General features: G+C 41.8%; 1 protein-coding gene across 13 annotated transcripts in view; it reads right to left on the reverse strand.

Annotated features, from left to right (window-relative positions):
* Window positions 1–16,819, reverse strand: part of kmt2d (lysine (K)-specific methyltransferase 2D) — a 144,865-nt gene that overhangs the window by 46,093 nt on the left and 81,953 nt on the right. For all 13 annotated transcript variants that reach the window (XM_078431613.1, XM_078431623.1, XM_078431612.1 and 10 more), the window contains 7 exons: window positions 16,114–16,364; window positions 15,693–15,766; window positions 14,524–14,574; window positions 12,421–14,349; window positions 11,132–11,311; window positions 10,522–10,679; window positions 6,256–8,639 (listed from right to left, as the gene is read on the reverse strand). In XM_078431613.1, coding sequence (XP_078287739.1) covers window positions 6,256–8,639; window positions 10,522–10,679; window positions 11,132–11,311; window positions 12,421–14,349; window positions 14,524–14,574; window positions 15,693–15,766; window positions 16,114–16,364 — 5,027 coding nt within the window. The remainder of the gene's footprint in view (window positions 1–6,255; window positions 8,640–10,521; window positions 10,680–11,131; window positions 11,312–12,420; window positions 14,350–14,523; window positions 14,575–15,692; window positions 15,767–16,113; window positions 16,365–16,819) is intronic.

Consider the following 16,819-nt stretch of genomic DNA (forward strand, 5'->3'; position numbering starts at 1 on the left):
ATGAAGGCGGGGTGCCAACGCCTCTACTTTCTTGGAGATTCAGCTTGTCACTGAAGACTCCCAACAGATGCACTGCAGAAAGGATTCTGACTGGTTGCATTAAACTCTGGTCCATGGTACAGCAATTCGAATGCACAAGGCTGCAGAGGATGGTAGATTCAGCCTAATCTGTAATGGTCATAGCCCTCCCCACCATTGCAAGCATTTATACAGGGCACTGCTCTCATCTGGCAAGAGGTTTAGAAGCCCGGGGTCCCACATCACCAGCTTCAGGAATGGCTACTTTCCTACAGCCATCAGGTTCTTGAACTGACCTGCACAACCCTAATCTTATACCATGGACCACCTCTTGCACTACCATGGACTTGTTTTCTAATTGTGTGGTCGGACTGATGTCTGGTTTTTTGCAATCTTTATACAGTCTTGCAGAATTTCAGTCATTTATGTATAATTTATGTTAGGTGCTGTCTGAGTCTGTGCCTGTGATGCAGCTGCAAGCAAGATTTCCATTGATCTGTAACTCACCATACATGTGCACATGACAATAAACTCAACTTGACATAAATGTGATGTAACATTGAACGCAACAAAAGGTTAAGAGAAACTGCCACTCTGAATTATCAAAATTATCGTTACAGGGAATTTCAGCACAGGATTGGCTAAGGTGTACTTCAGGTTGGGACAGCCTGTTTTGCTTCAGTAAATATGCTAAACAAGGGCTATTGATCACACATGTACTTGGGCAAAATGATAGAAGTAATGGCATATGCAGATCAAAGGTATCACAGAATGCTCTAACTGGTAGGGTCCCAAGTGGCAAACTGGACTATTGGACTACTCCCAAAAATGCCAGAACAAACTAATATTTTCTGTAAACAAGCCTTACAAATGCCAGACAGGGAGGAAATAAAGTTAAAAACATGGTGAAGCCGAGGTTGCAAAAAAAAAAAAGGGAGTATCATCAAACCCAGCTGAACAAGACATGATGATAGGTAAGAAATTAGCAAAGGTACTTTGATGTCAGTTTGCCAGCAAACTATGCAATTTATCCAGAAACAAAACGCACAGAACTAACATTTAATGTAATTGGAAACCAAATAGTCCTTCATATCCCTGACAGCCAAAAGCTCTAATTTCTAGAGCTATAGTTTCTAGAGTGGTGCAGGACGAAACAGGCCCTCTGGCCCACCAAGTCCATGCCAACTATCTATCAAACCCCCACACCAATGCTATATCACTCCCATTTTATTCTCTCCACATTCCCATCAACTCCTCCAAGATTCGACCACTCACCAATATGCTTGGAGCAATGCACAGCAAGCAGCCAATTAAACCACCAACCTGCACATCTTTGGAATGTGGGAGGGAAACACATGCAGTCACAGGAAGAACATGCAAACTCCACAGAGACAGCATCAGAAGTCAGGATCAAATCAGTGTTGTTGTAAGTGCGAGTCAGTGGCTCTGCTCATCCCACTGGCACTACTACTGAATGGGGAAAAGAAAATTCTAAAATATTCTCTGAACCTCCATCTTTAATATAGGAATTGTGATTAATAAGACCACCTTTATAACTGCCTCAAAAAATTCAAGTTAGTCAGGCACGATCTTTCTTTAATAAATCTATGCCGACTGCAGGTGGCTGAGACTCTCACAATTTCTTCCAATAACGCATCAGATGTTCGAATAACTGTCCTAATTACTCGGTGCACCTCTTTCTACAATTTTTGAACAAGAGTTTGGTTCACTGACAATGAACAGAATTTAAAAAACCCGATCAATTGTGAGCATTAAACATTTGCTAATTGGCAGAAAAGTCCGAATCAATTGATCGACAGAATACTACTAACAAAAGCAATTCCAGCATGAGTTGCATTTAACGAAAAATAATTTGTCGATAAAATATTTAGAAAGCTAAGACTAAGATGATCATGTGATGAGAATTTTACAGTACGTTGAAGTTAGCCGTGTGTCCTATGTGCCATGTTTTAACAGATCAGCACCCAAGGAATTTCAAAGAGTAATCAAGCAGAAACATAATAAATCAACGGTGCTTAACACAAACTGAATCGTCTGCCCCACTTCAGCAAGCAGCAAGTATCCTGAATGTGACAATCTCCTACCTGGTGCAGAAATTCAAAGGCCAAGGTATCAGAAGAAATGATGTCACAATTCCCTTGATCTTTTTTTCTCTCCCCCCCCCCCCCCTGAACATAGGGTAAAATGCCTGCCTGTCTTCCACTATAAACTTCCCTTTTTTATTGAATGTTATTAGAACTGCCAATGAATCAGTCAAGCAGTGCAAATGCAAAGGGAAATTATTTAGACATGACCAGGTCAAATTACAGTTGCCTGTCACATAGTTATCACTACAGATTCTAAGTCAAGCTAGATGTTCATTTATCTGTATCTCAAAGGAAAAGGATCTGCCTTGTCTTAATACTGGAGTTCAAATATACCAAGCGGATGGTTTAATTCTGAACTTTCAAAAGCTGGCAAGTCACGCCAAGTCAATCTCATTCCCAGAGACCTGCCTTTCCTCATTCTCCACATTCTACCAGGCTGATTTCAAACAAGAATATTGCACAATATAGGGAAACCCCCTGGCCAACAAATGGCTTTCCAGTATATCATTTATATCGCCTGGTTTGATTTTTACAACTATTTACAAACTCATGGAATATGGAAAATAACCGACAAAAATATGTGTGTCCATGAAAATTAGAGTGTGTCTAATTCCCATGTGTGCAATCATGACTAATAACAGCCCAAAACATCCTCAATTATTTCCAAAGTGCTTTCTTTCAAATTAATTCACGAGAAATGGACATTGCTGAAGGCATCACTTGTGGCCTATTTCTAATTTCAGCCGTTTGCTCAACCATTTTAAAGATCAGTTAAGAGTCAAGCACATTGTTTTGGGATAAAGTTACGTTTCGACCAGACCTTGAGGACATTGAACTATGTAGTAGCATGGTCATTAAATTACATCAAATAACTCAGAGGCCTGGACTAACAATCCAGAGACCAGAATTTAAATCCTAGCATTGAACTTGTGCAATTTAAAATCAATTAAAGATGTGTAATTTTTTTTTATAAAGAGGGACCAGGGGAAGGGGAGAGAAGCAATAAGGCAAGTCTTAATAATATTAAACTACTAGATTGTGGCAAAAAAGCACTTGATCCACCAATGTCCTTCAAGGGAGGAAATCTGGTGATATAAAAGCTAAAAATATTGGAAACACTCAGCGGGTCAGGCAGCATGTGGGAAAAGAAAAACAGTTAATGTTTCAGGTCAAAGACTGTTGTCATCCAGACATGACAATACATGTTATCAGACCCATCAGGGTGGTTGACTCTTAAATTGCTTCGTAAGCCATTATGTTCAAACAATAAATGTTGGCCTTACCGATGTGCCTAGATTGTGAAGAATGAATAAATGCAGAACAAGATCTGCTTAACATGGCATTATAGAAAGAAATACAGAACTGAAACTAGCCTTTTAGCCAAATTAGTCCACACGTAGCGTCAACTGCCATCAACACTAATCCTCAATTAATCCCATTTTATATTCTCTCCATTCTCAACAACTCCTCCCCCACCCCACCCTTGCACACCTCACCTAGGATTCTATCACTCACCGACACACTAGGGTCAATTAACCTCCCAACCACACATCTTGTGGGAGGAAACCGGAGCTCCCTACCTATCCTGCCTATGGACTGGGTGGGCGATTGTAGGAATAGTATCTTGAGAGCCAAAAACACAGAGATCCACCACAATCATAGACAAGCTAACAGGAAATGTCTTGCACTACATCTGCCACTTGTGACATCCTGCACATTTGAGGTTGAGTACAGTGCATTTATTTTTGAACAAACTACACGCAGTATATGTCTACTCCCTCGTAACTGGGGCAAACTCATTCTCAAGACCACAATGCTCACACTTTGTCTTACGTCTGACAGTCCTGCTAACATGATAGTGCCCTAAATATTGCAATACGGCTCCCTGGAGAAGCATTTCAGAAATAATGAATAATCTCAATGCGGCTGCAAATTCCTGCAGGAGGTTCCAATGCGCATGCAGTATTCAGCAATCCATAATCATTGAGAGATGTCTAGAAATGGATTATCGTTCAGAAGCCTGTAAGCAAACCTGGGCTGCAAACAAAGAACTGCAGTTAAGAATGTTTTTTTCATAGCTGCTCTATTGAGGGACGGGAGATCAAAAAGGATCCTGCTTTTTTTCCCTATGCATCCCTGTAAAAATATTAATTTTCTGTCAGCTTCTAGTTTTAATCAAATTTCCATATGTCCTACATCTGCCCCATTAATGAGAAGCTATATCCATCATAATATTAAAGGAAGTCATATTAAATGCAGCTACCAGTTTGTGGACCAATAAATTGAAAGCCATGGATTTGATATTGAGACCAGGGTTAATGATGTGCCCTCTAATCAGGTTTAGCAGACAAAAGGTTGCATAGCCATGAGGCAGTTCCCGAAACTCATGAACATTTATAATAACTGCTGCATGTTTAAGGAGCAAGCATCAATACCACGATCACCAAAGTTTGCAAATGAGAATGGTCGACTGGAAATGTGATTAGCCTGATGTAAGAATCGGGGCAGATGTCCACCCCCTATTCATGAAACCGCTTAGTTAATTTTGCTTTGTAGCATTGTCACGGGCACTGGGAAGGATGCAACCACCATGAGTCAGCTCGAAAACACTATGCAGAGCATAAAGTTTCAAAGTTATTGCTTCACTCGTGTTTATCATCGATTTCTGACCTCTTTTTTTGTTCATAATCACAGTCAAAGGAGCACTTAATAGGTCACTAATGTTGCTATATAATCTAAAGAACAAGAACAATGCCATTAACTTAGTGGCAGCATTGCTGCCTGAAACTCACAGGTCAAGCTTCAGACTACACCCCTGATAGTACCAGTTCAGGTTAACTTCTTACACAATACCCAATATCAGAAGGAAACACCGGTCCCTCATCACAAGTTATTGAAATCCAAAAAAAAACTCCCAATGTGGCCAGCTGAGGCAATATGGACATTCCATAGATGAACCTTTTTTTGCAAAGCATCAAACTTTGAACTTTCTCACTCCAAAAGAAAACTAAAGAACATGTCGTCTTCTCCATACAGCAGCTGAAAGGGACAATATTGTGTTTTGACTCTGTGCTGGCCCATTGAACTTTTTAAAAAACATGCTACAAATAACCTGAACAAACTAGAACAAAAATGTTTAACACTCTCTCATCAATCCTAGACCTGAGGAAACGCCTGTCAACATTTTTGTAGACTAGCATGTGATATGAAGAATACAGAATATACAATTGGGAAAGACGGAAGCGGTACGATGAAACAGTCCCGAGAGGTTCATATGTTGCAAGGGCAATCATTCGAAGCATCACCTTTCTGCAACATCACGGTAACTTTTTTGTGAGCAAACATGACACATGGTTTCCTGAGAGCATACAATAATAGGCAATTCTCCTATAGCATGTGGAGGAGGAAGAATGAAAAATGAACTGGATTGAACCAAATGAATTACTATGATAGATCTGCAATGAATCCAGAACACACACAAGCTCCACTTGTGTATTCAGTTTAGTCGTAGTCATTCCAGAAGGAGAGAGAGCTCTGGTAAGATGCTAATGTGTGTATTTTCTAACATTTTGCAGGTTTTCTTTTTAAATCAGTTGCCTCCATTTGTTAATGGTAATTTCTTCAAATTATTCAATGCTATCAATTTCAATCAAATAGCATTGCAAAGCACAAATAAAATTTGAATAGTTGTAGGTTAACAAAACAGGTTTTAAAAAGGAACACAAAACCCCATCCTAACCTGCTTTCTGCACAACAGCAATTGAAATTAAACAAGTAAACAGTCACTTGCTTTTACATAGCGCATTATCATGTCTCTCAGAAATGTCTCAAAGCACTTCACGTACATTACTTTGAAGCACAGTGATGGTAATTGCAACTGCCTTTTGCGCACCACAAGATCCCTTAAACAGCTTTGAGATCTATGATAGGTTACATTCTACTTTTGGTGCTGATTCCAAGGGGAATATTAGCCAAGACACAGTGACATGGGATTTTTATTGACCACCTGAACAAGGAATCATGAAGACCAGAGCTTGACATTTCTATTACTAATTTAGTGCAGCCACCATTAATGGCCAACCAGAAAGAAGCCTACATTATTTGTAAGCTTGCTCATTACCTACTGTACCTGTATCTGGGAAGAAAGCATTGGCTAACTGTTGCTGTTGCTGCATCACAACTTGTTGCGTCTGCTGCATGATGCCCATTTGCGATACAGCCAACTGCTGAGTTGGCAGTAATTGCGGCGAGGTCAAGTGTTGAGTCTGCTGCGAGGCCACTATCTGCTGTGTTGGATGTTGCCCTGTTGCCACGTGCTGCTGCTGTTGGGACATGGCTACATGTGGCGAGGCTCCAAGACGCTGCTGTGATGCTGTCAATTGTTGCTGCTCTGAAGATGCAAGGGATCTTGGGATCCCCAACTGATGATGCTGTATCACCCCCAGGATATGTGGCTGTGGCAGGTTTAAATTCTGAGGTGGCCCCTCAAGATGCTGCGACTGCTGTGTTGTTGGAAGGTGTTGGGAGAGTCCTGGATGAGTCGGTTGATGTGAAACCTCAAGCTGTTGCTGCTGATGCAGAACTGGAAGGTGGGCCTTTGGTCCTGAATGCTGCTGCTGTTGAGCAGATATACACTGTGATCCTCCCAACTGCTGCTGCTGCTGCTGCTGCTGCAGTTCCAATTTCTCTTGTTCGAGTAAATCATGGAGAAGTAGTGGAAGCTCACTTGCCTCCAAAGAGCTCTCCACTTTGACAAGGTCATCCACAGACCGGCGTTTCGGCTCCATACTGGGCACATGTTGACACATTTCATCAAGTCCAAATTTAGCCAATGATGGCCGAGACTGGACGACCAGTGGCAACTTGGAAATGATCTGTGTTGAAGATGTGCACGGAACACTTTCCAAATCCACATTAGAATGCTCATTGTTGGGCATTCGTGGAGTCCCATGACTACTTGAAGCAACCGTGCCACTTTGAGTAGATGTCTGTGTTCCACTGGAGGGACATGTAGAACTCTGACACAGTGCTACACTTGTGTTGACGTTAAGTCCAGTACCCAGATTGAGTAGCATTGACACGGCTCCTCTCTCATCATCCCCCTTCGGTGGGCTTTCCGGTTTTATCAGAACTGTCTGAGCCGTAGAAATATTCGCAACAAACTGGCAAGCTGAATTTTGGGAAACATTCTCTTCAACCTTCAATACTAAGTCAAGAGTAGGCTTTGGAGAATTATCAGTAGAAGGCGCCCGAGTGGCTGGATCACTGCATTGGCTGTTAGTGCTCGTTTCCGAGATGACATTATTCACTGACTCACAAGTAATCCTATCAGAAGTGGACAGAGTATCTGCAATATCAGATTTAATTTTTGCTTTCTCATTCTCTTCCTCCTTCGCAGTCTTTTCTGTATCAGAGTGGCTGATATTATCAGTCGTACATTCATCAGCTGGGCCAACAGCACTCTGATCAACTAGAATATCCTGATTTTCTTCTGCTTTCTCATTTGCAGATTCTACTAAACGCAGTTGTTCTGTAAATATGTCCTTTTTGTCACCAGTGTCCAGCTCGGGGTCAGTGTAAGCTAATAGATCAAATTCCTCGCATTTCAGAAGGTCATCGAGGTGGGGATCATTGGTTTCTAGGTTATCAAGGTTACCAAGTTCATCATCTGTCTTACTGTCTGGGTCAAGACTCAAATTGGCAAGGTCATCTTCTTCATCTAGCTCTTTAGGGGAATCGAGTTCTTCATCCAAAGCTTTTTCAACTGAATCATCGCAAGAGATCTTTCGAGGATCTAACTCGGTGTGCTCTCTGACTACACTGGAGATGGATGAGACAGAGTTAAGTGGAAAAGGCACCGTGTTATCCTTCAAGGCGTCAGTGCTGCAACTTGGAGTGGACGTTGTAGTCGATGAACTAGTGTGAAATGTCTGTTGTGCTTCACCCTGTACTGTAGATGCCAATGGATCTTTTGTCTGGATGTGCTGATGGGCACTTGATACTTCCACCGAATGAGGTGAAGATGGCAATGGAGCAGAAATATTCTGCTGGGGTAAGAGTGCTATCCCAACTGGTGACTGTGGCAAAGGTGTACTTGGACCTCTTGATATGACCTTACATCCCTGCATTTGATGCACAAATGAACCAATTTCTTGATTTGGTAATGGAAGGCGCGGTCTTGGCTGGGGACCACGCTGTACCATTTGCGTACCAATGGGTAATCGTTGGGAATTGTGCCTCAGTTCTATATACTGAGGACTCACCGGAATTGGAGAAGCTACAATTTGTTGTTGTGCATTTTGAAAAGTGATTTGAGTGGCAATTCTAGGGTTAAGCCCAGCCGTGCTGTTCATTTGCATTGTCATTCCAGGCCTGTTCACATGCAAAGATTCAGGTTGCTGGAAACGGGTCTGCCCAGGAAGCCTTTGTATTAACTGCTGCTGCCACTGTTGCTGTTGGTTAGCTGGTTTGCCTCTCGGGTGGAATCCTTGTGGGTTACCAACACCTTGTTGCCTAGGAAAAAAAACCATTTATTGAAGATACAAGTAATGAAAGGCAGCAGTACATAGTGCCCTCTTTTGAGGCCGCTTTTGAAACGTTGATATGCTGGAGGGGTAGGTGGGATAATAAAGTCTTTAAAAAGTGCAAGTGACCACGAGCACAAAATGCTCTTTAATATTGTAATCCCCAAGATCATCAATATACAGAAATGCATTCAATGAACATGCAATGTCAGCAAACCTTTGAAACCAGAAGTCAGCTGAGCTGTCCCACAACTCCTTTCAAGATCAAATACAAGACCTCATGGCTTGCTGGCTGCACAACATATTCCTTTGGATAAAAGTTACAAATGCTGAATCACAATGCACATAGGAAAATGAACCCTTACAGGGACTGTTTTCCCTGGAACGAAGGAAGCCGAGGGTGAACTTATAGAGGGGCATACATAATCACAGTCTTTCTCTCAGGATAGTGGAATTTAAAACTAGAGGGCCCAGGTTTAGGTGGGAGGGGAAAGATTTTAAGAGGATCTGATGGGCAATTTTTTTCCCCACACAGGGAATGGAGGCTACATGGAATGAGCTGCTAGAGGAGATAGCAGAAGAAAGTACTATTACAACGTTTTAAAGATATTTGGACAGGTACATGGATAGGAAAGATTACGAAGGATATAGATCAACCAAGATTAGCTTAGATAAGCATCTCAGTTGACATGACCAAATTGGGGCAAAGTGCCCGTTTCCATTTGATTTCCACAGAACACCCTTGATTTGTATTTAGATGAAAATGGGTAGCTTGTGGGCTTTACCAAGAATCAATTTTAAAATTCCAGAATGTTGTGATACATTGGAATTTAATATTTTCTAGTTATTAAATCAGTTATGATTGGGCCTCTTACCCTATGTACCTACACGACAGAAGCACTCTTAATGTGAATTAGTGCAGGGATATAATGTACATATGCACATACACTCAGTCATTCAAAAGATAAAATGTATTAATGGACAAATTGAATGGGAATGAATAAAAATAGCTTACAGACGAACACAACAGTCGTAAGCAATTATGCTCGATCCAGCTGAAGAGCATGATGCTTTTTTTTTGTATATGCACAAATAATCACATGCTTTCACCACTATCCTCTACATGCTTTAACAAACTACACGACTGAATCAACCAGTGTGCAGGCAGTGAAGAAAGCCAATGGAATGTTGGCCTTCATAACAAGAGGAGTTGAGTATAGGAGCAAAGAGGTCCTTCTGCAGTTGTACAGGGCCCTAGTGAGACCGCACCTGGAGTACTGTGTGCAGTTTTGGTCTCCAAATTTGAGGAAGGATATTCTTGCTATTGAGGGTGTGCAGCATAGATTTACTAGGTTAATTCCCGGAATGGAGGGACTGTCATATGTTGAAAGACTGGAGCGACTAGGCTTGTATACACTGGAATTTAGAAGGATGAGAGGGGATCTTATCGAAACGTATAAGATTATTAAGGGGTTGGACACGTTAGAGGCAGGAAACATGTTCCCAATGTTGGGGGAATCCAGAATAAGGGGCCACAGTTTAAGAATAAGGGGTAGGCCATTTAGAACGGAGATGTGGAAAAACTTTTTCAGTCAGAGAGTTGTGAATCTGTGGAATTCTCTGCCTCAGAAGGCAGTGGAGGCCAATTCTCTGAATGCATTCAAGAGAGAGCTAGATAGAGCTCTTAAGGGTAGCGGAGTCAGGGGGTATGGGGAGAAGGCAGGAACGGGGTACTGATTGAGAATGATCAGCCATGATCACATTGAATGGCGGTGCTGGCTCGAGGGGCCGAATGGCCTACTCCTGCACCTATTGTCTATTGTCTATTTTGACATTTTGATGCATGCAGATGTTTGTTAAATCACACATACCTGGGAGTGTTCACTTCACCAGCAGGAGAAATGCCTGGTTGTTGAGGCCGACAGAGACTCTCCTCCTGAGGAAATAAATGCTGTTTTTCTATTACCACTGGATTCATTAACCTGCCATTTCCAGAGCCAGGGATCAGACCTCGCAGTCCAGACCGATCCTGCAAACCAAAATAACTTTTAACCCTTAAACTGCAAACATTAAACCTCAACACAAAGTGCTTGTGATGCATTGGCGATAATATAATTTGGCACTGAAATATTGAACTCATTCTTCCCATGGTTTCTTACAAACTATCTTCAAGCTATGGTCCGTTCAGTAATTTTAATACAAGAGTTTCCAAGTGTTCAAACTCAAAGCATAGTGCATTTAATAATTCCAGGGAGCAAATACACGAGGCACATCTAGATGGAGAAATATAGGGACACAGACATAGGGCCAAAACATACATCCATAAGATCTTGCACTAAACAATTCTACAAGTGAAAGCTTCAACCCTTCCGGATGAAGATACAAAGCCTAATCAGATATCAGCTGATGAAGAGATCTACAGAAGACAGCCTTTATTTGGAAAGTTGTTTAAAGTATCAGATACCCAGTATCAGTCAGTACCTGAGAGAGGGGGTAAGGAGGTGGTGCTCTTGCTTGCAGCTCATGAGGCTGACTTGAATTTTCTTGTGACCAATTTGTTGTAGCAGTGCTACTACCACATGCAGCAGCCTGTTCTTTCTCCTGTCGCAAGTTATTCCGTTGAATTTGCTGACGTATCAAAAGCTGACGTAGCCTCTGGCGCTGAAGAAACGCAAAGTATTTTAATTTCAACAAAATTTTCTTCTTTCACACCTGAATAGCAAACAGTTCCATTGCCACGGGTTAACAATGCAACAATAACAGTATTTATCAGCTCAAGGTTACAGAAGTCAGATCTAACTTTGCCAATGCCCCCATCAGCTAGCTGAATGTCCTCAGTTCATGCATCACTTCATGGTAAATTGAGGGTTTTACAAACCAGGATCCAACGCCACTCACAGAACTATGTCAAGTAGCAACATTTTTCTATCGTTGGGTGAGGAAACATTCATTTATGTGGTGCCTTTTGTAACCCCGGGACTATGAAAAACACTTTATAGCTAATTAAGGTTTTCTTAACAAGTGCAGTCGCGACTCTATTGTAGGAAATTAGGTGGCAATCTTTTGCACAGCATGCTTCCGCCAAAAGCAATGTAATAATGACCAGATCATGCATTTTACTGGTTACAGATCATCATTGTCCAGCGGATGATTATTGTCCAGAACACTCAAAACCTGCCTGTTCTGGTTCAAAATAGTGCCATGGGACTTTTAAATCAACCAGAAGGAGCAGGCAAGATCGTAATTTAAATGTTTCATTTAAAATACATCAGCTCAGCACAGTGGAGCAGCTGGTGGAGCTGCTGCCTCACAGCGGCAGCCGGGCTTAATCCTGACCTTGGGAGCTTTCTGTGTGGAGTTTGTATGCTCTCCTTGTGACCACATGGGTTTCCTCCCACATCCCAAAGACGTGTGGGTTTGTATGTCAATTGGCCGCTGTGAATTGCGGCCAATGTATAGGGGGTGGATGAGAAAGTGGCACGACATAGAACTAGGGTGAACGGGTGATCGATGGCAGTGTGGACTTGGAGGGCCAAAGGGCCTGTTTCCATACTGTACCTCTAAACTAAACTCAGATGGTGCAGCAACTCTCACTTACTGGGAATGCATATGCCGCCCAGTATGCCATATGGATACCTATAACTGGTCTTTTAATACTTAAAATTTCACAGTTGCTAGTAGTCTACTGGGATAACATCAGTTAAATATTAAGTAACATGGTAGTTAAGTACATGCACCCACAAGCGAACTCCAATGTTACATATCATTACCTGTCTTTGTTTCTCAAGCTCCGTCTGACTCAGATTTCCTGTTTGTGCTCCCCGGTTGAATGGAAGATCATGCAAATCTCTGCTGGGAGATGCTGGAGTGTGGACCTGTGTGGAACTCTCGCTGCTTCTCTCCGACGGAGATGAATTACTCACTGATCGACTGTTAGAAGTCTGGTATGGGCAATCTTGCTGTAAAGGAAGCGTATCTTGCTTGATCAAGGATGGCCTTAAAGGCATATTGGTGAAAGCTTCATCTCTTGCAACAGATGCTGCATCTTGAGGTCCTGAGTGATTACTGGCATTGAGTTGAGAGCAATGAGCATCAGTTACATTGAGCTGATTTCCCATTAGATGACTCGGTGGAAAATTATTTGTTCGAGGCATTTGTGAAACTGACTGCTGAGAATGGGATTCTTTAAGCATATCTCCGGGTGAAGAAGTGAAAGGAAACTGATTTTGTGGTTGACCGCTGGCGAATGTCTTGGCACAGGGCTCAAAAGTGTGAGGCCTTGGAGACTGAGGCTGCATTACATAAGCTGCTTTTGGATGTGGGTCACTGTGCTGAGAAAACATCGCTGAATGCTGAATGGTAGTACTTGGCACTGGTGAGGATTTAAATCCAGTGTCAACTATTTGGGATCTCTGCGGTTTGTGAAGCTGAGCATAAGGATCTCTTGAAGGTGGCCTTGAGTAAGGATCTGGTGATTGGAATCTGGAAGCAATGGGAGATTGAGGAAATGCCTCATTGGAATGGGGCCTGGGTGTCAATGGTGAACTGCATTGAGACTGTGGACTCATTGGTACCCTGGAGAGAGAATCAGCTGGAAGTGATTTAGGAGGTAATGGAGAGCAACTCTCACTGGATGATGGTCTTGGTGTCAATGAAGATTGATGATATGGGTCAGAAAATGGGGTGGAAGGGGACTGGCGGTACAAATCGGTCTGGGTCTGTGGCGAGACACCCTGAGATTGAGGGTGTAGTTCCTGAGAACGTTGAGTAGGTACTGTAGGTGTTTGGTCCACGTACGATGATCTGGGAGTTAAAGGTGCTTTGAAGATATCTCTATCTCTCCCATCCGAAAGTGACCGTACATTCATATTTGGATCCAACATTGCAGCTCTGTAAAGGGATGCCAAGGAATTTGAACTTAAATCTTGTCTCATAACTCCTGCAAACTGTTCATTTCTTGGATGCTGTGCTCCAATTTCTGTATCTGAAAGTCGCCTTAACTGGTCACTAGTTGGTGATGCCAGTGTTAATGCTTCAAGTGGCTTTGTGTAGCAGTCTGTCGACTGTGACGATCGAAACCCTGGACTTCCTAAAGGCTGATCAATTGTATGGGTATCATGTGATTCACCGAGCATTCTAGATCGGAGGAATGAGTCCGGGGCGAGAGGATGCTGATGATGAGACATCCCTGGCGCGGCAGAGTGTAGCTCTGAAGCGGCAAGTAACTGTGGTCGGCCTGGAACAACAGGGCGAGGTACACTTGACTGGTGATGAGAACTATTCCATGCCGATGCTTGACTTGGATTACTGGAAGACTGAACATTTGGTTCCTGAGGATACGATGATAGTGAATGCCCAAAAGGGTCTTGGGCTACAACCCCAGTCGGAGACTGCATATGCAGTTTTGGGAACAAGTCACTGCTGGGGTCCTTTGGGGATGGGCTGGTTGTCTGCAGTTTGACAAATTCATTAGTCGAGGTAGCAAAAGATTTATTACCATGTAATGAAGCATTCTGGCCTAAACCTTCAATCCTCATTTCTGCTGGGGAACCAGAATTCCCCACAACTAATGCTGCTGGAGTGAGACTGGTGACCGTAGGACTCTGAGTCAGGCCATGCAGATGACGGGGTGGTTTACGATCCTGCTTTGACTCTTGTCTCTCAATTTTTGGCTGCTTGTTACCTTGCATGTCAACCTGCTGCAAAAATAAAGAACAGATTATATTTCATGTTAATCGAGGTGGACCAAGGTGGAAAAAGACAAAGCACGCATCAGGGCATCACAGGCTGCAGAATAAGAAAATAATTTTCAGTAAATGACCAAAAAGCACGACTACAAGGTAGATGACTTCAATAACATCAAGTTTATTTACCTTTTGTGCTTTGTTGATGCGCTGAGCTGCCCTGTTGTCTTTGGCCTTTTGCTGAAAAGCAAGATAGATTCGGAATTAAACAAAATAATATTTTGAGGATCAAAAGAATATTTATCATCATCAAAATCTGTGCAAAAAAGATGCTTTGCAGTTCAAGTCAGCAGAGAGATTTTTATCTGTACAGTGAACATGCCGATGACAATTGGTCTCAAACACTATAAGCATGGGAATAACTCAATTTCCAATCCTACCACTCATGGTCATGACCCACTAAAATCAAGGACACCAATCACATTTTCAAGCTTTTCCAATAAATAAAAAACATTAATTGGACATGCAACGTATTAGCTCATTAATTCCTATAACATATTTTAAACTACATCTTCAAGGTAACAATTTAAAAAAAATAACAATTACTTTGTTTTACTGAAGGAGTTATTAGTGCCAGTGCACAATAATCCAGCTGTGCTAAAACCAATGTTGTATAATATACAGTAGTAACAAACATCGGGGCGTAGAATACAAGTGCAGGGAGTTGTTGGTATAGTCTCATTGAAGAGAACGGATAGATCGTAGACAGGTCTTGCTTCAACTCCCTACTGAACACTGAAAAAGCATGAAAAACTGGGATCACAAAAAGACCCTCTCAACACTTTGGGAGAGATTCTTCCATTCAAAGGGAAGCCACAAGTCTGACTGAGATGAATCACCGTTTGTCTTGATAGGTAGTATTACTGTGCAAGGTGAGAGTGGATGTAGTTTGTCTATGTGATTAAGAGTCTGAATAAAGTGTGCCTTTTGCCATTTGTCGTACTGTGACTCCAGTATATGTAAATATGGAGTAACATAAATTCGTACTGAATAAATGTATTTGTCAAACCATTAATCAAATTTGTTCAGGAATTGAATGTGGGTAATCACATATAGCACCATATCAAAATGCATTTTAGCAAGTGTTCTTCTAATTCCAAAAACACCGATACCTCTGGATGAAACCTCAAAATGACTGAAGGGAAAAGTATAAACTTCCTCTCATTGCTTTACTCAATTACTATGTAGAGTGAAATACAACCAGAACTTTTTTTTTCCCCCTCTCTTTACGTTTGTACCACAAATGTTTACTCTGGTGAGATCTCAAGATAGTGTGCCAGAAGGAGATGAGCACTTACCAGAAATGGTGCTTTATCAACTGCTGGTACTTTCCTCCAAATCTTAGTGATCTGTTTACAACGGCTTGCCCAATCTGAAGAAATTATCACAGAAAAAAAATCAATGACTTTCTACTTACTTAAGATTACCAGGAATTAAAATGATAAGAATTTAAATATTTTAATAATCTATTCCACAACTAAATCTACAGTGAGAATCTTGTTAATGAACTATTTATAAATAATAGTTCACATGCTGGAAATCTGAAATAAACAAACAGAATATGTTGCAAACACTCCCCAGCATCTGTGGAAAGAGAAACAGCCATAGCATTTGCAGTTAGACAGTTCGTCAGAACATCCGATTAAAAGTTTTCAACCTAAAATGTTAACAGTTTTTCTTTCAACTAATCTTATAAACTAGAAATTAGAGATAGCATACCTGGGTAATCCTGTCTCAAGTTAGGGAAATTGATATTTGCGTAGAGAACAGGTGATATGGTTGATAATTCTCCCAAAGCCTCATCTTTTTCCCATCTCAATATACTTCGCTGGTTATACGAAAGTCCATCGCCTTCTCCCTCTGTGGGAGTGGTGGGCGTAGTTGGAGTGGTTGGGGTAGCTGGGGTAGCAGGAGTTGTCCACGGGCTCTGTTGCTCTCCACTGTCTGGGCTGAAAGGAATACTCCTTTCCCTGCACATCAATCAAAGATGTTATTTTATGCATCCTCAATACATTTTGTACTTTACAATCTGTCCAAAATAAACCTATTCTGCAAAGGGAACATAGGCATAGGAATGACAGGTGTTACAAGATTGAAGAATACCATGTTGTATTTTGGACTCAATAGCTGCCACTGATGTGCAAACGGTCACTGCTGTAGCTCTGCGCCTACACCTGACGAAGCAACTGCAAGATGGGATATGATATATCTTTAAGGTGGTACATAATTCAATATTCAGTCATGATTCGTATCTTCCCATTCACCTGGAGCTCCTGGCACTGTTATGAACTCAGCAAATGTTAGAATGAACAGTTCAGAGGGAGGAGCTGAGAACAGTTTGTTTGGGGCACTCACGGCAGATTCTAAGCCAGCGAGCTTGTATCATTTCTGAAATCTGATGATTGGTATTTTCACTGCTAGACTT

This window comes from Rhinoraja longicauda, chromosome 42 (genome assembly GCF_053455715.1).
Source record: "Rhinoraja longicauda isolate Sanriku21f chromosome 42, sRhiLon1.1, whole genome shotgun sequence".
Lineage (NCBI taxonomy): Eukaryota > Metazoa > Chordata > Chondrichthyes > Rajiformes > Arhynchobatidae > Rhinoraja > Rhinoraja longicauda.